At 40.6% G+C, this 23206-nt stretch overlaps 1 protein-coding gene across 1 annotated transcript in view; it reads left to right on the top strand.

Annotated features, from left to right (window-relative positions):
* The window catches only part of CLSPN (claspin), a 699079-nt gene that overhangs the window by 48036 nt on the left and 627837 nt on the right, over positions 1-23206 (top strand). Inside the window, exon 5 of the mRNA XM_044059962.1 lies at positions 17091-17199. Coding sequence (XP_043915897.1) covers positions 17091-17199 — 109 coding nt within the window. The remainder of the gene's footprint in view (positions 1-17090; positions 17200-23206) is intronic.

The raw sequence follows: 23206 nt of genomic DNA, 5'->3' as shown, positions 1-23206 counted from the left end.
TAAATGCTTTCCTTGGAAGGGGATGTTCCTTTATGCGTCCTCCCCCCTTCCCACTAATACAAAAAGTCCTTCTGAAAATCAAAGACCAACCAAAAATCTAGGTGGTGACTCACTACTGGCCAAAGCAACACTGGTTCCCCCTTTTTCCCCCTTTTTCACTCTTTAACCAAGTACAATCACCACAAGTTACCCCACAGGGTGGATCTACTATCTCAGCAAAAGGGATCTCTTATTCATGCTTGGCTGCAAATGCTAAACCTTAGACTTTGAGTGATCAACTTCTAATCCCTTACAGACAGCTCTACTCTGAGGACGTGCTTTCAGTCCTGAGGGAGGCCAGAAAACCAACTACTAGAAAGATATACCTATCTAAATGGGACATATTATCTAAATTGTGCCTTCTTAAGGACAGGGACCCAATGCAGGCTGACCCCTCCCTAGTTCTTAGCTATGTTTGTGATCTCAGTATGGCTGGACTAGCTTACTCCTCTGTGAAAGTCCACCTTTCAGCCATTTCAGCCTACTTACCCCTACAGCCACCCCTGCTTTCCAGGCTGGATATTAAACTTTTCCTGAGAGGGGTCCTACATATTAGACCACCAAGAAAACCCATCTCTCCTCCCTGGGACCTCAACTTTGTGTTAGAAAAACTTACCTTACCTCCTTCTGAGCAGGCTGTTTCTGCTACCTTACAAATGTGCACTTGGAAAACCATTGTTTTAGTGGCCATTTCTTCTGCTAGAAGAGTGTCAGAACTACAGGCCCTCATGGCCTGCCCTCCTTACACTACCTTCCATAATGACAGTTACCTTATGCACAAATCCTTCATTTGTGCCCAAATTGGTAAATGAACTATACTTAAACCAGTCCATCCATTTTACCTACCTTCTTCCCAACTCCAACCAACAGTCTCAATTGGATCCTTCATTCCCTGGACATACACAGATTAAGATTCTACTTACTCAAGACCAAGTCCTACAGACAGTCTGACCAACTCTTTATCTCCTTTCACCCCTGGGCTCTGGGCAAGGCAGTCTCCAAACAAACCATTTCCTGTTGGATCAGGAAATCTATTCTTTTTTTTGTTTTTCACACCATAGCAAAGTCTTTCCTCATGGTGTAAGAGCTCACTCAACCAGGGGCATGGCTACATCCAAGGCCTTTCTCAAAGGCCTGGACACAACTTCCATCCTGGAAGTAGCTACCTGGTCTACGGTTCACACCTTCACCAAACACTACAAATTAGACCAAGTCTCCAGGGCCAGTGCAGGCTTTGCTAGAGCAATAAAATAAAAGAGTAGCAAGCGGTGAAAAATAGAACCAATATTCGAAATACTACCACAGTCACCGAACACAAATAAATCCAGGTCCAGGAGTAAATTAATCCAATTTAATGTTGGCAAACACGAAGAACACACAATTTGATGGCACGCAAGTACACAGTAGGTACACAAATACGAAGAACACAGTAACGTAATCCACTTAACATTTTCGTCTTCAACTTTGTCAGCTATAACTACCATAATAGAACACTAGGAATTTATACATCCCCACCCATTTACACATCCCCACCCATTTACAAGTTCAAATGCACCAATCAAATTGCACCAAGATCAATTGTAAAAACTTCTGTTTAAAAACATTTCACCTAAAGGAACACTCAATAATTAATCAAATGACATGACTGTAAAATAGACCATAACTTCGTTAAAGCTTGTAGTGTAATAGTTGTTATAAAATGTGTGTATATAATAAAACCTTTTAGTTTTTTTTAAAAATATTACATACATTAAATAAAGTCAGACATAAAATCTAAATGGTGGTTTCTATAAGTACAATATCTAGCGCCATCTGGTGGTTGATTTAAAAACAAAATCCACTGAAAGTATATGAATTTATAAATTTTAGCCATCATATAAAATACTGAGTAAACAAAATTCAATACTTAAGTGTAGTATTCATTGGCCAAAATATAACCATAAAACAAACAGTTAATGAAAAATGTGTGTGTATATGTTTGTATTTAAAGCTTAGCAGCTCTAAGTTTCAACACCGGTGCCAAAGACACCATGTCATTAAGACCCATATTCCTACTTGCATCTAATACCACTTGCCAGTATAATTCACTGTATTCTATAAGGGTTTCCCACATACCTCCCCTGGGATTCGTGGGTACTACTTCCAAAACAAAGAACTGGTATCCCAAGGTACCACATTTCAAAGCATGTTTACATAATGCATTTTTTTCATTCTTGACTCTGTCATATACATGCTCGTAAATTCTCTGTTTGAGCTTTCTTTCGCTTTTCCCTATATAGAATGCATTGCATTCTTTGCAGATGGCAATGTAAATTATACCTTTAGTGTCACAATTTGCAAAGGTATTCAAAAAGAGCTTTCTGCCCCTAGCTTGCAAGTAGAGATAGTCAACACAAGTTAGAAATGCACAATAACTGCATCTACCATACTTATAGCCCCTTCTTTAGTTTGTTAGTCTTATTACTAAGGTCAGCATTAAATCCATTTTCTAACATATTCTTGATGGTCTTTCCTTTTCTATATGTAAAAGTTAATTGATTTTCAAAAATATAATCTAAATCAGATATTGCAGAAAAATTATTCCATTCTCTCATAAAAATCTTTCTAATAAATGCAGAATGTCCATCAAAGGTGGTAACTAGACCTGTTCCAAAAACATTGGTAGCCTGTTTACGTAACATTTCTGGTTTGGCTATAATAATCTTACCTATTATAGGGGCAAAAGCATCAACTATTTTGATCATAACTTCTTCAAGAATATTGTTAAATAATTCCTGTGGATAACCTCTGTTCATAAAAAGTCCCCTAAGATAGTTGGCTTCTTACAAAAATATTTGATTGTCAGAGGTCATCCTACTTAGACGCACGAGTTGCCCTTTTACCACACCTTTCTTTTGGTGGGATGGGTGGCAACTGGTGTAATGTAGGTAAGAGTTGGAAAACGTATCCTTTCTATGTACACGTGATGTAAATGCACCATCACTCTTACCTATATTGACATCAATATATCTCAATTCTTCATGGTAAAAATGTTGTGTAAACTGCAAAAAACATGTAGTCCTATTGACATAGTTGAAAAGTTTGAAAAAATCTTCTTGATCACCATACCAGAAGAAACACAAGTCATCAAGGAATCTGGTGTAAAGGGCCCATTGGTTGCAAAAAAAGGAATGTAATAAAAATTTGTTCTCCCAGTACGCCATAATAATATTGGCATAACTCAGGGTACAATGGGCACCCATAGCCACACCCTTTTCCTGTTTGAAGTACTCACCCTGAAAATATAAAAAATTGTTCTTTAAAACAATTTCCATCAGGGTGAGTGTATTCCTAACATCATTTTGCTTAAGCTTGTGACTGTCAACTAGCATTTCTTCAAACCACAACAAACCCACCTCATGTGGGATACAACCAAATAAATATATAACATCCATGGTACCAAATGAAAGATAATCGGAAAATATTGAGGGTTGTAGTTTCCTTAAAAAATCCCAGGAATCCTTTAAAATATGGTTGGTACCTTCCAAAACACTTTTTATTTTTTGATCCACAAATTTTGCTAGAGGTGCGGTCATGGAACCTTCAGCTGACACAATAAGCCTCAATGGTGGGTCAACTCTATCTTTGTGCACCTTAGGAATACCAAAGATGCAAGGTATTCTAGGTTTTTCCACATTGAGGTACTTATGTGTGTCACTATCAATAGAACCATCCAATAACATGTCATATAACACTGTTTGTATCTTTCTGTGGGCAATATTGATTTCATTTAAAGAGACCCTTGAATATTTGTCCGTGTCATTGAGCAGGTTCATCATTTTTCCTTCATATAAAATAGATTCCATCACTACCACACCCCCACCCTTATCGGGTTTCATAACTCTCAAGCCCCGATTGTTACTAATGTCTTTCAAATGTATTCATTTCCTCTGATGTTAAATTAGAGTATGTGTGTTTACCTGCAACACTTGTTGTTATTTCGTTTTCAATTTTCAACTCAAAATTTCTAAGTTGGGGGTGTGTGGGTGGATTGAAAATACTTCTGCGCCTCAAATTACCAATATCAAGGTCCCGTATTTTGCCCTTGAAGAATAATTCCAGGTTTTTCTTCCTTATAAATAATTTAATATCTACCAGAAGCCTAAAAATATCTGTTTTTGTCTAGGGATACAAGTAAATCCCTTCGAAAACAGGTCAAACCAGGATTTGTCAACCTTAACATTTGAGTAATTAAAAATGTTGAAATCTTTGTAAGTCCAGGTGTTCATAACATTAGTAATGCCATCAGTTGTTACCAGACTTGATCCCTTCTCGCAAAGGGTTTCCACCCTCTGCCCCTGTAGTTTTTTGAATTGTATGAGACTGTCTTGGTTCATTAACCTTTCAGATCTTCTTATGGGGGGAGGGGGGTCAAAATCTGAGACCTGTTCAGGGTTTTCCTCACTAACCCATCCCTGTTCATCATTTTGCTCCCTAGCCCAATTACCAAAACTATTCCTACCTGATGTTTTGGGTTTTGGGTAGTGTGTTTTGTTTTTGTATTCATCTAAATCCCTTTTAATTTTCCCTATTTTCCTATCTTGAACTTCCTTGCATTTTAATTCAACATCTTTAAGTAAATTATGGTATGTGGCCCTCTCAATCTCAACAGTGTACATCATATCACTCAGTATAGCTTTATTAATATTGTCTATATCATGGTGCAATTTTTCCATTAATACTTCGTTGTTCCTAATAATGGCCTTCATGATGTCAAAGCCACATCTGTCAAAAATGACAATAAGTTCATTAAAAAATTCTGTCCCCTCGAAAACATTGTTCGGATATTTGCATACTCTCAACCCCTTTGGAACAATATTCAAGGATAGGCAATGCTTTAGATAAGCATTATCCATGTCAAGGGTTTTATATTTGAAAAGATAAAAATCCAAGTCCTTAAGCATAGTACTGTAACCTGCACTGTATTTAAGGTTACACTGTTCAAAATTGAAGTCGTATTTAGTGTTCAAAATGTCAGATACTAACTTCTGGGTACCTGTGTTGGTCTAGTCGTTAAGTGGCAGTCTTTGCGGTGGACTTCTTTGATTCCTCGTTCTGGTCGCCATACCATTTCCTTCGTTGGAACAATTCAAGGTAATATGGGGAAAACCGTTGAGGCTAGTGTCGAAATTTTCAATCACTTCAGTACCAGTATTAGTAGCTTTAAAGATATTACCAGCGTTCTTAGACCTCGCGCCAGCTTGCTGCATGGCTTCCTGATTTCCTTGAACTAGAGACTGCGAAACCAACTTAATCATCGATTGGCTAATGGGCATTAACAACTCCACTAGCTGTGTTAGCTGCCCAATCAGCTTACGGAGTTCTCCCGTGTCAGAACCCCTGAGCCCGTGATCTGCGCTCGGTGGTAGCTCCATCCAAACTAATAAAATAAAAGAGTAGCAAGCGGTGAAAAATAGAACCAATATTCGAAATACCACCACAGTCACCGAACACAAATAAATCCAGGAGTAAATTAATCCAGTTTAATGTTGGCAAACATGAAGAACACACAATTTGATGGCACGCAAGTACACAGTAGGTACACAAATACGAAGAACACAGTAACGTAATCCACTTAACGTTTTAATTGCTAGAGCAATCCTGCAAGGATTCCTGGAATCCTCTACGTCTGCCTCCTCCCATTACTCTTCGTAAGCTGTGGTACTCTCCCTCACCAATGAATACTGCAACATTGGAATAGAAGGACATAGAATAGTTATGTAAAGTCTTACCATAACCATAGATGTCCTTCTCTTCCGTGTTGCAGTATTCCTTCCCACCCTCCATACCCCCCTATTCTCTTACTGCAGGGTCTGGCCTCTGGCCACTGCTTGTACTACCGAAGGCTTATCTGTTCAGCCTTACAGTGGCATTTGTTCCTTTTGTTGGCATCTTGTTCTCCTGACAGGCCACTCCTCTGGGCTTCAAGTTCTGGGATCTGTGCATGCAGACGTCACATTTAAGGTCCTTAGTTTATGGTCCTACATGTGACGTCTCACGCACCTACAGCAGCCAGGCAAAAGCTTTTGTATAGGAGCCAATGTCAGATCGCCTGAGGTGAAAATCCCACACCAATGAATACTGCAACATGGAAGAGGGAGACATCTATGGTTCTGGTAAGATTTTAGACAACTATTCTTTCTTACAAGACCAACAAGTGCAACCTATACACATTGCAGTTTATAAGAAAACTAAAGGAAGACATTTCAGGTCTCCATCCTTTTCCATGAAAACAGACATTTAGTACAACCCCATTTGCAAGAACTCCTGGTGCAGGGGGCTATAGATTGAATAATGAACACAAGGACATGGAGTATTCTCCAGACTCTTCCTAGTTTGAAGGAAAAATGGACCATGGGCAACCATTTGTGACTCATCAAGGTTAAAGAATTTCCTTAGGGGAACAACTTTCAAAATGCTAACCTTAAAATGCCACCTTCCTGTCTTTCTGAAAGCTTACACAGTCATCCTGGATGTAAAAGGATGCCTACTAAAATGTATCCATAGCCAAATTGTGCAGACATTTCTTCAGACTTGAAGTAGGAGATTACCACTTCCAGTTTACCTCCTTGCCCAATCTGCTGCACCCACCATGTTCATAGTGTCTGGTTGCAGTAACAGCCTATTGCAGAACCAAGAGCATTCACATGTATCTGTATCTGTGCAATTTATTCATTCAGGCAGGTGCTTTAGAAAAGATTCAGAACGCCCTCTAATTTCCATCATAAGGTTTTCAAATCCTAGTCTATTTGTAAATCTGGGAAAGTCACATCTAATGCCCACCTGGTCTTCATAGGGACACTGTTGGGGACACAACACTGGGCCTTCCTCAGTGAAGGTTTTCTTTCTGACCGACTCTTTCAGATCATCTTAAAATTACAAGATTACTGCAAGATGGTTCTTGAGAGTGCTGGGTTACATGGTTTTCACCATTCTTGTGGTACACTTAACAGGGCTGCACATGAGGAAAGTGCACTGGGACCTGAGCAGCATATGGTATTACCATGTTTAGTCTCCAAAATGCCCCCTGCTGCCCTGAATCAAGAATGGGCTGTTTTGGCTCAGTTGATGGGAGGAGTACCTTTCAAACTAGGCCCACACACCCAACAGTTCATCACAGACCTTCAGACATAGTATGGGAGCACACTTAGAGTGGAAGATCCATGGTTCTTTTGGATAAAATTCAAAGGAGAAAACACATCCAGTCAAAACATGGCAGTCATCCTGATCACTGAGGCTTTCAAGCCTGTTTGGCATGCATGGACTTCACATTTCCTTACAGACAGTAACCGTGATATGGTACATAAATGAATGGAGAAGTCTACTCTTGGTCATCTGTACAGGTAGCCTGTCCATACTTGGGATCTGGCCCAGGAGGTAGAGCGGCACTCAAGGCCTCAAAACCTATCACAGGAAAGTTTGTGTGCTGACGTGATATATAGGGCAGAGGATGATCTTAACAATTCAGTGCAGGATGGAAACATGTTTGTGGAGCTGATTCCCAGGTTTGGATTGCCAGGAATGTAACCATTTGCTTCTGTAAATAACGGGCAGCTCAAGAAATTCTGAACCAGAACTTTAACAGCAGTATCCTGGGCATCAGATGGCTTCTGTCGGTCTCTCTACCCTTTTCCTCATCTACATTTAATCCCCAGTGTTGTATATAAAATAAAGGTGGACTGGTCTGAAATGCTATTCATAGCCCCCAATTTACTTAGGCAGCATTTGTTCCTCTTTCTGTCGAGTCTGGTAAGGATAGAACTGGTACTGCTATTTCAATATGTCTAAGCTTAACATAGAACAGAGGTTGCTTACACATCCCATTCTGAGGGCACAGAGGCTGACGGCTAAAGCTTGTTCCCATTTGATACATGTTTTTAGAGGATCTGCTTGCTGTTGAGAGGGGAGGCTAGGAGGCCAGGTACAAGAAAAATCATACTTTGTGAAATGGAGAAAAAAATTTCCAGGTGATAATAAAGGAGGCGTGAGGTTTCAAGAGACTATGTCCATGATACTCAAGTAACCTGTCAGACCTTTTCAAATCAAGTTTATTCTTTACCTTAGTTGCAGTACTTCTCTGCTATGTCAGTCTGCCTATCTTGTGTTTACCCCCCCCCCCCCGCACTGCCGATTCCCTGTTGCCTTTAAAATCCTTTCTGATGGGGGTTTGCACTTAACATCCCTCCAAGTAAGTGATTATGCTTAGTTTAATTTTTCCAGGTATTTTTGGTTTATAACTGTGACTGGAATGGACCCCTTTCTTAAGTCAGGGTTTGATTAGAGGACATGAAGTTTGTATTTTTTGGTCTTTGTCAGCCAAGTGTGCTCGTCTCAGCACCAACAGTATGCCAATAATTCCATCCTCCTGTAATTCATACAGGGTTACATGTATTGGAAGCATATCTAAGTATGACTGTAACCTGTTGCTTCTACTACTATTAGAACTGTCTTGGTAATTATCTTCCACGTGGCTCTTGTTTCTGCTTGCAGATCCTGATGTTTTATGACTTTCTGCATCTTTGTATTTAGGAAACTGCAGTAAATGGGTGTAGCAGTTTCTATGATTAATGTTACTTTTATCTTTTTTTTTTTTTTTTTTTTTTTCATGGGCTATTGTATGTAGTTTTGAACTATTGGTAATGGGTGATCATGTGATAAACGTCTTTCTGTGTAATGCTTTGTGGTTTATGTTGCCAGTGCTTCTCTGCCACTTTTGTATTGTAGTCTTTGTACAATCCCCAATCCAACAGTCTTGCCACATTATTCCTTGTTTAATTTCTCATTCTTTTGGGTTTCTAATACCATGACTGGAAAGTATATCCCATTCTTAAGTGAGGGTGTGATTAGAGTTCATGAAATTAGTATTTGATGCTAGCCAGGAGTTCTCTTGGCACCCACAGTGTGCTCAGAATTGCCTCTTTCTGTAATTTGGTGGAGTATTGGTAGCGTATCTCAACTACTCTATTATGGGATGGCAGATGTCTTGTAGAGAAACTTTTGACCCCTTTGAATTACCTGGTTCCTTACCTGTAAAATATCTGACCTTAAGCTACCCTTTGGTAGCAGTGACCTTTAATTGCAGACTGTTATGTACAAAAGAGCCCTGCATAATGTTCCATAATTGTAGGGTTGCATGCTACACCAGTTCTTCATTCACACTGAAGGTGACAACAGAAGTAGCCTTGAATCAGGCTACCCACCTCTGTGTTCGGTTTACTATCAGACGTTCGAATCGAACTCAGTCGACTGCACTTTTGTCGAACACGGAAATTCGAAAACAGTAATGTCGACAACCAAAAGCCAACCTAGGAACGGTTTTAACATGGGTCTAGATAGGTGTTCACTGTCATTGCCAAACTACAAACCTCTCCCCTATCGCGACCCATGTTAAAACCCATTCCTAGATTGGCTTTTGGTTGTTGACATTAGTTTTCGAATTTCTGTGTTCGACAAAAGTGCAGTCGACGGAGTTCGATTTAGAACTTCTGATAGTAAACCCTGTGTTCTTCATTGTACCCCAGAATGAAGGGAAAGATATTGCACTCGGATGTGCATAAGCAACTGAAATTTTACTTGGAAAGAAAAAAAAAGACAATAGCTGGTGGTTTCTTTTGTAATGGAGGGAAGCCTGTGTGTACCCAAACTTTCTAAATGGCTAGCATACTATACTTGCTTTCATTACTTTTTCTGTAGAAAAAAAAAATGTTGCAGGTCATATTAGGGTATACTCCACTAGAGCCAGAACTGCCTGCATGATGAACATATTACTGTTGTGTAGGGATCTGCCATAATTATAAATGTTTGACTATCTTTACTGTTGCAGTATCATTTCCCTTCTTTTTCTCCCTAATTACTTTCCTGTCGGTATCCCTGTATTGGGATGGGTAGATGTAACACTAAGCATTGACGCCAGGTACCCTCCTTCTGCAGGTTGATACAAAACCTGGAGAGACAGCTTTGTCGACTTCGATTTGAGCTGTTTTCTTGGGGGATCTCTCACTAGGACAGCCAGTGCTCTAGTTTGGAATACCCCTTACCAGGGCAGGAAGGAAGAGGTGGAGTGGGTGGATGTGCCTTTTGTATACCACGACTTCATGATACTCAAGTGGAAGGACTTGACAGTCTATAGGTGGAAGTGTACTAAGCTGTTAGAGATGGTCCAGACATTTGGCTTTCTGAGGCAAAAGTCCCAAGGGTGAACACACCCTAAAACTTTTCATTTCTGGTACCTTTCTGCACAGCTATGCCTTTCTCCTCCTTGGTTGATGATCTGGCATCTGATGTGCTAGTTGATCCTGGGTCTCTGTTGGTGAAAGTGTGCTTCTGTCTTTGTACCTGTGCATTAGCTTAAAGGAATTGTGGTTTCCTTTATGTTTACAAAATACATGTCATGAAACACTATTGGATTATATTGTCCTTGACCAATTGGATGACAGAATTCTCTCGTATTTAGGGTTATAGTGGAAATGTAATTTTATTTTATTTGCAGATTAGAGTAGTATGACCGATGACTGCCTTTTTTTCGGCAGATGCCATGGAAGGAAAGGCTTCACATAAGTCACTTATTCATTGACTCTTCCTTGCCCCGGTCTACAAATAAGTCTCATTTGATGGATGTTCATCGTGTTTCACTGTTGCAGTCATTACACTTGGGTTATCCTGCTGGTAGGCTAACTGCAGTTGGCCTGAATTCCAAAGTCCTGGTCCAGCGTCTGCTGCTGTCGCCTCTTCCCTGACGTCAGTGCGCCAGGGGTATATAAAATGCAGCCGCCATTTTCTACAGTCTTTCTTGCCGCGCGGTGCCCGAAGCAAAAGCAGTTCGCAAGTGCCGGTTGGCTGACTCCTTAGATTTTCGAAATCGAATTTCAGATCCGAAGTCTTTAATAAAGCTAAGTACCCCATTGGGGAAACTTTTTTTTCTTGCTCCAGACCGATGTCAGAAAAAGTTAACAATTGTATTTCTTATTGGAAGCTAATACCTCATAAGGATTTTCATTCGTACTGTATTCCTTGCCTAGGCCCTGACCACAACATTGCTAGTTGTCGGTTTTGTGCTAGATTTAACCAACACACTATTAAGCGCTGGTAAGATTTTGCATTTCATTACTTTGGCCGAAGGTTTAATTATATAATGCCGTCGGAACAGCCGACGACCAGAGTTCATAAAAAGCGCAAGGAAAAAAAGGACAGGCATCCGAGGTTCAAAACCGACGACGAAGGCTCCGCTAGGCCAGTCGCCGGTCCTCAGTGAGGCACTTTCGCAGCCCCTGACACCCGCTACCTCAGAGCCACAGGCCGCTTCCGACTCCCATGTGGAGACAACTAGGCCTCTGGATACTCAAGGTATTGGGCTTTCGGAAACTATTCCCTCAGATGGGTCCGGAGCCGCTGAGCAGGCATCGGCTTCTGAGGGTGTTTTCAGACCAACACAGTTATACATAAAGCCAATTTCAGCATCCAAGACAAAGACCAAAACAGCTTTAAAGACAAAGAAACAAGTACAGCATTCTCCTGGACAGACTTCCATGCCTACGAAACAGATGCTCAAAATGGCCGAAGACCTAATTACTTTGATCAGGGGTTCCCATCCCCGTCCTGATAAGAGGCCTAGGCAAGACACTTAATATGCTTCTTCTGATCAGGTTTCAATTTCTTCTGATTCCTCTTCAGAACAGGGATACTCTCTTCCTCCTTATGAGGATTGTGATGCTGAAGAATCTATCCCTTCAGCCTCTCCTCCTGAGGACTACTCTTTTGGGGAAACCCTGCATACCATGAGGGAGCATTTTCACTGGGAGAGCCAAGATTACTCAGAATCTAAGAAAAGGCTCAGAGATTTTCTTTTACTTCCTCAGTACAGACCTCTAGCTATTCCACCTGTACTAGACATTGTAGATGATGTATTTTCAGAGTCCGGCCTGTCTCCTGACTCTCTACCCCCTGCACCCGTTAAGCCAGACAGGTACTACAGGGTTCCAGATTCACATAAATTTCTATATAAAAACCCTGCTGCTGACCCAGAAACTATATCTCAGGGTCCCAAAGGGGTCAAGGCTTCCACAGCAAAAAAAACCTGTTCCCTCTGATAGGGATTCTAGAGCACTGGACAGATGGGGGGAAAAAAAGTTTACACTTCTGCTACCTTGGCTGTAAGGGCTTTAAATTGTCAGTTTCATATGCTTAAATATCAGCAATACCTAATGTCACTGTTAAAACAGAAAATGTTGACAAATTCTGAATCTGCTGAAAACAAGGAAATGCAGGATTTATTGCATACAGCTGAACAAGTAGGAAAGCATACTTTGCAATGTGGTTTTGATTCACTGGAAGCCTCTTGCAGGGCCGCTGTTACAGGCTCCGTCACTCGAAGGCATGCTTGGTTAAAGGAACAGAATCTGCCTGATCATGTTAAAGCAAAATTATTGGATGCTCCATTACAGTATGATACTTTGTTTGGTGTTAAGGCAGAAGAGGTGTTAAAGAAAATGGAGGATAAAGCGAAATCTATGCAGACAGTAAAGGATTTTTTACAGGTTCAACTACCTAGATTTAGCAGGAACTGTCCTAAGAATTGGTCCTTTCCTGTGTCGGACAGGCCACAAAGAGGCAGATACAGACGCCCTAGAGGCAGATCTCAGCCCCAAGGCTCATACAGGCCTAAACAATAGGCTGCTCCTACCTCCAAAAGTGGAGAAGACAAGTCACAACCATATAGGAAACAGTCCCAATGACTTTCCATTGCCAAGGCCGAGCACTTATCTTTTGGCAGCACCCTTGGGGGGAAGCTAGCACTTTTTTTCACAAAATTGGCACATGATCACCCAGGACAAATGGGTCTTGAATATAGTTTCTCAGGGCTACCGGTTCCACTTTCACACTCTTCCAGAGACAAAAGTTATGCCAGAACTGCCACACAATCAATGGGCGGAGGCACAAAAGCAAATCTCATCTCTCTTGGACATGAGGGCTATTCAGCCAGTACCACAGCAAGAGCAGGGACAAGGATTTTACTCAAGACCTTTCTTGGTACCCAGAAAGGACAAAGCTTGGAGACCAATACTGGACCTGTCTATTCTAAACACCTTTCTGGACGTTCCAAAATTCAAAATGTTGACAGTACAGCAGCTTCTGCCCAAGCTGGGCAAGAAGGCTTGGCTAGTAACTTTGGACCTCAAAGAGGCATACCTGCATGTCCCAGTCAGACAGACATGCAGAAGATACCTCAGCTTCATAGCTGGCTCAATGCACTACCAATTCCCTGCACTGCCGTTTGGCTTATCTACTGCGCCCAGGGTCTTCACAAAATGCCTGACACCAGTAATTGCATTTTACAGACAGAGGAATTCAGATATATCCTTACTTAGACGACTGCCTTATTCAAGCAGAGAGCAAAGACATTCTACTGAAGCATCTGGCCTTTGTAAAAAGATTACTAATTTGCCTAGGGTACACAGTAAACAAAAAGAAATCAAAACTAATACCCTCTCGAGATAATATTCCTGGGTGCAAGCTTAAATACAACTGCCCAGATGGCTTATCTCACGCCAGACAAACAAAGGCAACTGACTTCTTACTTCGAAAAGATGGCAACAAAGACCCAGTTACCTGCAAGAAAAATTCTGCAGGCTTTGGGCTTCATGGCATCCTGCATTCTGCTAATTCCATATGCAAGACTGCATATGAGGAAGCTACAATGGTACCTAGAAAGTGTTTGGACTCAACATTGCCACAGCCTGGAAACATTGATTACCCTCATTCCCTGCCTGCAACAGGAGTTTCGATGGTGGGCACTGGCCTGTCACCACAACAAGGGACAGCCATTCACTTTACCCACAGCCAGGCTGACACTAACAAATGCATCGGATTATGCCTGGGGCCCCACATGGCAGGAAAATGTATTCAGGGCACGTGGCCCGCAAGCCAAATGCATCTTCATATCAATCAAAAAGAAATGCTAGCTGTAGAGAATGCCCGGACAGCCTTCAAGGACCTACTTCATCCAGGACAACTGTTGATAAAGACGGACAATACTACAGTCATGTGGTACATAAACAAGCAAGGGGGCACACATTCCTACCCCTTCTGCAGACAAGCCATGACTTTGTGGAGCTCAGCATTGACTTATCAAGTGCATCTGCAAGCACAATTCCTGCCAGGAAAGACAAATACTCTGGCAGACGAACTAAGCAGAAACCTCATGGACCCTCACGAGTGGAAACCAGATCCACAAGTCTTCAACATAACAAGGTAATGGGAATGCCCAGACGTAGATCTATTTGCCTCCCCACACAACTGCCAACTACAGAGATTTTGCACAAGGACTTATCACAGACAAGCATGTTGGGTGGATGCTCTGTCATTTAGCTGTAAAACCCTTACAGTATAGGCCTTTCCTTCTCTACCTCTCCTCCCCAAGGTACTCCTAAAGGTCAGACAAGAGAAGCCAAAAATGATACTGATTGCTCCAGACTGGCCACGCCAGCACTGGTATACAATCCTAAAGTTTGTTTCAAGGCCCAGCCTGGACCTTACCTCAAATTCCTCATCTACTGACCCAACAACTGACCCAACAAAACAATCAGATCCTGCACAGCCAACTCAGAACCTTAAATCTGGCTGCATGGCAGATAATATAAACACTCAAAGCACACCTCTTTCTAAAGCGGTTATGGATGTTATTTTGGAAGCCAGGTGGCCCAGCACCAGAAAATCTTATGCAGAAGAATGGAAAAGATTCTGTGCTTGGAACCAGGCGCAAGGATGACACGCTTGTTCCAAGTATTCCTCAGATTTTACAATACCTAACTGTGATGCTGGACAAAGGCCTATCCTTCTCATCAATTAAGATCCATGCCTCTGCCATTTCAGCTCATTACAATACGGAACAGCCTATTTTTTCACACCCACTGCTAAGGCAGTACCTCAGAGGGGTCAAAAACATAAGGCCTCCTAGGAGAGCACCGATACCTACATGGAATCTTAATTTTGTTTTGGAAAAACTCACACTGCCTCCTTTTGAGCCAGCCAACACAGCCGAGATAAAATTCTTACGGAAAACAGCTCTGCTCGTAGCAATTACTTCAGCAAGAATAGTCTCAGAGTTGCAGGTATTAATGGCTGTGGAAAGTTTTATTATTTTCCATCTGGACAGGGTTTCTCTAAGGACGAACCCAACATTTATGCCTAAGGTAGTGTCCAGTGTGTCTCTTAATCAAACCATTCATTTGCCCATTTTTTATCCAAACCCACAGAATAAAGGGGAGAAACTTCTGCATTCTTTGGACATGCACCGACAGCTACGCTTCTACTTGGACAAAACTAAAGCTTTCAAAAAGACTGAGCAACTTCTAGTGGCATATGCTGCAGGATCTATGCCATCTCAAAGCAGACTATTTCAAAATGGATAGGTCACTGCATTCATTTCTGCTATTCACAGCACGGCAAAACAGTGCCTAAAGGCATTAGGCCACACTCAACCAGAGCAGCAGCCACTTCAGCAGCCTTCCTCAGAGGAGTACCAACCAAGGATATTTTGGAGGCTGCAACTTGGACTTCAGTGCACACATTTTCAAAGCACTACCACTTACCTCTTTACTCTAAATCCAGAGCAGGCTTTGCCACTGCAGTTCTGCAGGGCCTCATAGCCACTCCTTATTCTATTTAGACCTAGCCATCCAACCTCAGCTTTGGGATTCAACCCAAGTGTAATGACTGCAACAGTGAAACACGAACATAGTACAGTTGTGTACCTACCATAAATGTAGATGTTAGTGTATTCACTGTTGCAGTCCAGGTTACCCACCATCCCCCTTTCTTTGCTGGGACTTCTGTACTTCTCTATTCTATACAACCTATGTGGTGTATTTGCTTGTAGATGAAGGTAATTTTTATGTTAGTGCATGCTTTGTTATAAGCATTATTTTTAGCCTACCCTTTTGGGGGCACCTGACATTTGGGGCAAGAAAAACTGAAGAAAATGGCATCGGCTGCATCTTGTATACCCCTGGCGCACTGACGTCAGGGAAGAGGTGACAGCAACTGACGCCGGACCAGGACTTCTGAATTCAAGCCAACTGCGTGTAGCCTGCCAGTAGGATAACCCAAGTGTAATGATTGCAACAGTGAATACACTCAAACATCTACATTTATGGTAGGTACACAACTGTACTTTTCTGTTTATTATTCAGTATGTAAATGATTTTGTCAGTCTGGCATTATTAACATTTTTTTTTTTAATATGTTCTTGCACCTGCTGATCAGCTACCCCTGTGACTATAGTGTGTGAGCCATTTGCTCTCCATACTGTAGGGCTGAGAGAGAGTTCATAGTGTTATGGCCATCAGTCGGGAGCATGGGTATTTCCAGGCATAAGTGTTGACTATTGCCACATTGTGCAGTTCTTGGCAGCCAAGCACGAATCCCTGGTCCATGTGTTACATGGAAATAGATGTCTTCTTATGGATTGGGCCACTTCTTACCCCTAGATGGGCAAGGCAGTATTGGCCTCTTAGTTGCATTTCCGCTGCCTGGTTTATCTAGCATCTTAGTCATCTGGGTCACAGTCAGAGCTTCATCCTTCTAGACAACAAAACTAAATTCTTTGTCTTGGTTTAGAAGCCCACACCTTCAAGTTGCATGTATTCTGACCCCAGGAAAGTTTTAAATATTCATGCTCAAATAAGTTAGTGAAATGGTTATCTTTTGTAGCACTGAAATGCAAGCAATGTATTTTGCTTGATTTATAAAACAATAGAAACCAAGCTTTGATTATGCCTTCAGATATTTCCATTTAGAATTTAGTTTAATTGAAGAAATACATTGAAGTTGAAGCATGCTTGCCTTTGTAAAATATAGCACAGCTATGTGAAAGTTGGCTGTGATGAATGATTGTACAAGTTAACAAGACGAGTTATGACTAAAGTTTTGTTTTCTGTTTACTTTTTTGGTAAATGAAGTATTTTACTATTCATGCTAAAGGAAATTAGTGAAGTAGTTGTTTGTTTTCTTTGCAGAATCATCACTCTCTCTCCCGTACCATCTGCCAGAGCCAAAATCTATTCATGATTTCTTCAGACGCAGACCTCGTCCTACTTGCCAGGGAAGTGCCATGAATTTGTTGAAGTAAGAGACAGAATGTTATGGCTTTTAGGGATTTTTATTGGATTTGGTCAGTCTGTACATAAGCATACTAATAAAGGGGTATATTTGAATAGTACATGATGTATTCAGATAAGCCGTGGTGGTGCAGTGGTAGCATTGTCGCCTCACAGCAAGAGGTTCTCCCATTTGATTCTCGGCTGGAGCGACTTCTGTGTGGAATCTGCATGTTCTCCCCGCGGTCGAGTGGCATTCGAAAGACATGCGTGAATGGGCCTGCCTTCGTTGAAGGTTGGGCGTCGGGCTGGCACCTCGGCACTGTAAAAATCTGCTGCCAATCATTAACAGACTGGAGTTTCGCTGTGGCGACCCCTAACCGGGAAAAGCCGAAAGAAGAATATCATGATGTATTCAGATGTTACTGCTTGCATTGCCTATTCAAAACAGGACTTTAAGTGGTGAAATATCCATTTGTGGTGTGTGTAATATCTTCTCTAAGTAGTGGTCCTTCTCTGGTAATTGATATATTTTGCAGGCATTAGGACTGTTTTGCACCTAGAACTTTCTTTGGAAATTTGGTTTCTTTTTCCCCAGTTCCATTATACATTTCTTCATCAAGTTAGCCAGTTCGTTGTTATTGTGTGTAGTCTTTAGATGTGAAGGCTGGGATTTGTAGATGTGTAGTGCAATGTGCAATGCAAACTGGTGCAGATAGTGGTGCAGCACAAGGTATGGTTGATTCAGTGGTACAGATGCCATAGCTGCAATATGCAAATGACTTCAGTCAAATGTGGAATTCAATTCAAATGAGGCATGTGGGTTTTGCAAATGAGTACATTGAACATGGTAGAGCAATTCAGAAATGTATAAATTATGTGCACGACGGTGCAAATGTATTCCGAACACTTTTTGTGTTCGGGTTAGAGTATGACTAAAAGTGGTGATTGCCGAACAGCATGCATTGGCGGCAGCTTTCGTAGTTTGTAACATACTTTCATAGAAGATACCACAGGATTGTAGATGAATACTTGGCTATCAGTTTGCAGACTATTTCAAGCCTTGCTAGTAACCAAAGGTCAAAACAAAACATAGTATCCTGTATATGTCGGGTGAAAACCTTAACTGTTATGCTAACGCCTCCCCTCTTAAAAATGAATAAAATTGACAACTTTCCTTGATATAGATGTGGATTGTAGGAGATTTCAGTAGACGTTATGCCTGTCCATAAGTAAATACTGGACAGTCGGTCTGCAAACTGTTGCATACGTAGCCAACATCTAGACAGTGACCAAAGGTCTTATTACAGGAAACAAATTATCTTAAATTAAGTAAATTGTCAAAAAGCAATGGCAAGAACGCTCTAAAGGAAGGGTTGGGAGAGCTTTCCAGAACTAAGGGTAAAAAAGATGGGTTATCTGGCATCATGTAGTCTAGAAAAATGTTTTGAGTCATCCAGCAAGGACACAGATGGGAGTTGGTCTATTCTGCTCTCTCTGGGGATTCCTTCACACCCTCCAAAACAGACTTCCCTTGTTTGCTACAGACAATCCAGCCTGTGCTGTCTCCTAGATATCATAGAACCAGCGCTCCCAGATCAAACTGAAAAAGGATTTTATTTAACAATTTTCCTGGTGGTGTTTCTGACACCTGTAATAGTGCATTGCAGGTTGGAAGGAATACACACTTGTCCATTTTCAGAACATTGTCCTATATTTACAGAGTACCTATCAAAATGTCAGGGAATATGTTGCTTGGATAGGGGATCTCCTACACAATCAGGGATTCCAGGTAAACATTCAGAAATCCTGTCTCCTATCTTACTTTTATAGGGTAGTGTCTCTGTGATGTTTCTTCAATGCATCCACAGAGGGCTTTTATTTTGGGTAAAGTAGACCTATACATAGATCAGTTCCTGATCTTTTCCTGTTGATCCATGAATTCAGCCAGGTAATTTCTCAGGATTCTAGGTTTCATTGCATCTGATGACCAGACTTCACATGAGGAAAATACAAGGGCTCCTTAAAAAAAACTGTTGTTCCAGCATAAGCACCCCCTAGATTACGATTCCTGTTCTGGGATTTTCAAAAAGGGAATTACAGTGGTGTGAGAGGGGATGACACCTCTCAACCTTGGTCTGCCCCTCTCCTTTCTAGTTCTTAATCTGTACCAACAGGTATTTGAATTTGTTTGGGAATTATATCCATGGAGGTGAAAGTTCAGGGTATGTGGGACAAAAGGGACAGACCAAAACACCCAAATGTCAGATGTTTGCAGTAATTCTCTCATGTTTCTAAAAAATCTTTGGTCATCTTGGCCTGTCCAAGTCATCACTGGCAGGGAATTAACAGAGCCTTTCCTCTGTGCAGGCTAGCATTGTAGCTTTGGCATAAAACTTTGTACAGTCTTACCCTTCAGGTTTCTTACATTCTGTCAAAGCAAAACACTTTTGTAGATGAGCTGAGCAGGACAAGGACAGGCCCTCATGAATGGAAACTAAACCTTGGGGGTCTTTCAGGAATTGATCCAACTGTGGCGGAACTCCTCAAATTGATCTGTTTGCCTCTGTTCCTAAAAAGACAAAGAATTTTTGTGAGTTGTTATCCTCTGGACTTACTCTTCTGCCAAGATTTATCTTTTGTCTATTTGTGTTTGGCTGTCTATAGATTTTCCCCCCAGTTTAAAGCCGAGCAGTTTCTGAAATGGATTTTACATATCTGTCCACCTTTAAAAATAGGTTTTTCCTCCACAGGATCTTAATTTTATTTTGGAAGAACATAAACATTTTGCATTTGAACCATCTCAGCAGGATGATTTGAGGATCTTAACTTGGAAAAGTGTTACTTGTTGCTCTGACCTCTACAAGAAGAGTATCTGAACTGCAGACTTTTGTAGTCAATCAACCTTAACTCATTTCTCATTAAGCTAGGGTATTTTTGAAAACCAATCCTTTCTTAATGTCTAAACTGGTTTTGGAGTTTACATTCGGTCAAACTATTCATCTGTTTTACCAGAACCTAAAAAACGACTGAGTATTGCATACAGTGGATGTCTGCAGACAGCTTAGATACTTGTTTAAGCAAGAAATATCTTTATCGCTTATGAGACAGTCAATCATAAATTTGTATAAATGAAAAGAACCCATATTGACATTTTCAGTTGCAAACATGCATCACATATAATCTTCTGTATATTCGTATCATTCTAGCATTACATATCTCATTTAGTTCTTGCATTCCCTTAACTCTTAAACCTCATTCCTCAAACACTATTCTGCATGTACTGTTTCCACAATTCCATTTTTTTCTGTGTAATTTGCTCTTACCCTTTTTAAAGATCCCACTTACAGTTCTTTTATCTCTATTACAATATTCACTATTTCTAGTATGGTTGGTTTAGATTTTGATTTCTATTTTCTAGTAATGTCTTTTTTTTGGTAGACACCAGAATTAAACTCAGCAAGGCCTTACTGTGTTTGACATGTCCTTAGCAATGACTGATGCCTTATTTGCATATAACCATTTACTGTTCCTGTTGCACATACCTGTTATGGCAACCTGCAGCATTCATGTCTTGTACCACAGTGGTGCAACAGTTTGTCTTACTCTACTCATTTATGCCCTGCGCTACTGTCACACTTGATCCCAGTACATTTTGCCTGCAGTTTTGCTCAGGATGTGCATGCCCTACTTATGGAGGCCTTACAGTGACCCCATTGTCTCTCAGTCTGTGAATTTTCCAGTCATTGCCTCTTTGGGGAGAGCCCATAGTAAGCCCTGTAGACCTGCTGCACCTGCAAGTGAATGGGTGCCCTACATAGTCTATGGAAGTAATCTGCTTAGGGGTACTGCCCCCTCCCCAGTTCTGCAGCAGGTTAGCAGGCTTTTGCAATGTAGTGCACAGCTTTCCTATGTACATGCTGCTGTAATGGACGCAATTTCACATATTCACTGCTCAGACTTTACTGTCATTGAGGAACCACTGACTCCTTTACATTTTTTCTTCATGTATCCAAATATGTAACTTTGTACTAAAGTTTTCTATATTCTTGGTAGACAAAAATAAATATCAGTTTATACATGTTTCTCTCTTAAAATAGCTCACTTGGATGGACCTGTCTCTTAATACCTTTCCCTTTTGAGTACAACTGGACCTTCATCAGTGTTTAAAACTCATTACAGTTTTATACTCTTGTGTGTCAGCCGTGTAATCATTTGTTAATGTATGCTGTATAAAGTAGGGTATTTTAACTTGTCATATGTATTGTGTGAAATAAAGGGAATGAATTTTAGTGAACTTTTGCAGCACAGATTTCGGAAGTTTTACCTGGGTGCAATTGTAACTACAGAAGAACAGAGTTATATTCCAGTAATAGTCTTATAAATATTTGGAGTAATGGAGATAGATGACTTGATTCCCTAATAACCACAGTTTTAAACAGTAGGCCTATCTTCCTCGTTCCTGTAGTTCTGATATTTATGGTGTGTTTCTTTTATGAAAGTTATCCTAAACTAAAATTTTGAATTCTTAACAGATTTTACTTAAGTGTTTGGGTATGTAATATAATTATTGGTTTAACAACACATTTCCCAAAGATCATAAATTTACATTTAGGAATGTTAAATGTCATTATTGTCAGTTGGCCAGTTAGTGATGATATGAAAATATCCATTTAATTGCAAGTTATCATTGGAGGTAATAATTGTGCCTATTTTGTAGTCATCTACATACGTTAAATATATGTGAATGTAAGACTTCAGGAAATTATGAAAATACTGTTGAATAACTCTGTTAGTAAATCATCCCTGTGGAATGTGAGACCCTGTAGAATTGTTTTAAATGTCCCAAAAACTGAGGGACTCTGCTGCGTCTCTTAGCCATTTATTAATCTATTTTATGAAGTATGTATTAATATTAAGTTTTAATAAAGGTCAAATTCTTCTTCTCTGTGATGGTATTCCAAAACTTAGGCTAGATGCCAATATATGATGGCTCCAGAAAAGCTGGCATTGTCCATGCTTACCAAGTCATAAAATTCAATTAAGTGTGTTTGCATCGACTAATCCTTCATAGCTGAGGCAATTCATTGTGATTACTCTGTATGTGGTTCATTAGTTTAGTTTTTAAGAATACATTTTTTTTTAAAAGACTTGCCCTACTAATTATCCTTTTTTGAACAGTAGCAGCTTCTGTTGTAGATTCAACTAAAAATTTTACCAGTGCTGGTCTTTCACTTAGGATCACCCATTCCTTTCTCTTTGCCTATACTCTGATATCAATCCTCGACAGGGAAAGCAGTCTCTAGCCTGCTGTACAAATGCATTTTTGGCCTCTTCCCACTCCTCCCATTCTATCACCTTTCCCTCTCCAATTATTTCCTCTCGATACCTTGGTTCCTTTGCCAGTTTTCTCCAGTAAATTCCAGCCCCCCTCTTGCCTGTTCTGTGTACCCCCTAATTGCAGTCCTCCCAATTGGCTGAATCCTTTCTCTGTTCCTGTGTTGGCATAGTTCTTAGAATACTTTCTACTGTTTTTTATGAATATAATATTCTGTATGGATGCTGTTGTTGTGGATCTACATCTGAAGTCCCAGTCTATCCTTATTTCTTAATCCTTACCTCTGTTTCATAATCATCCCTTTACACTTTGAATTATAGATGTGATGTTGTCCTATCTCGCCTTCATTCTTACTAGGTTGGGTTCAGATCTGATCCTTTGATCTGTCTCTGCCTTATTTTCAAGCTTGAGGCCTTCTGCCAGCTCGTGGCTAAATCCCTATCCCAGCATGTACTAGAACTATTCTTGGATCTCATTTGCCGCTAAACAAGATTGAGCATTCATCTGCTAACTTTGGCTAAGTATTGTATTTTTGATTACCCTTTGTCTGTAATTCTAAAAGTTTGTGGACATTTTTCTAATTTTACAATTGACTGTATCTACTCGTAGCTGGATATTTTCTGTAATTGAGCTGATGTGAGAGTGTTCAATCTCGCCGTTTGTTCTTACACATGGGTGTCGGAGCCGATCCTCGGCT

Source organism: Protopterus annectens, chromosome 1.part2, assembly GCF_019279795.1.
Source record: "Protopterus annectens isolate FY-2018-M chromosome 1.part2, PAN1.0, whole genome shotgun sequence".
NCBI classification, from domain to species: domain Eukaryota; kingdom Metazoa; phylum Chordata; order Ceratodontiformes; family Protopteridae; genus Protopterus; species Protopterus annectens.
Note: the sequence above shows the minus strand (reverse complement) of the source record. Positions and strands in the feature narration are given on the sequence as shown.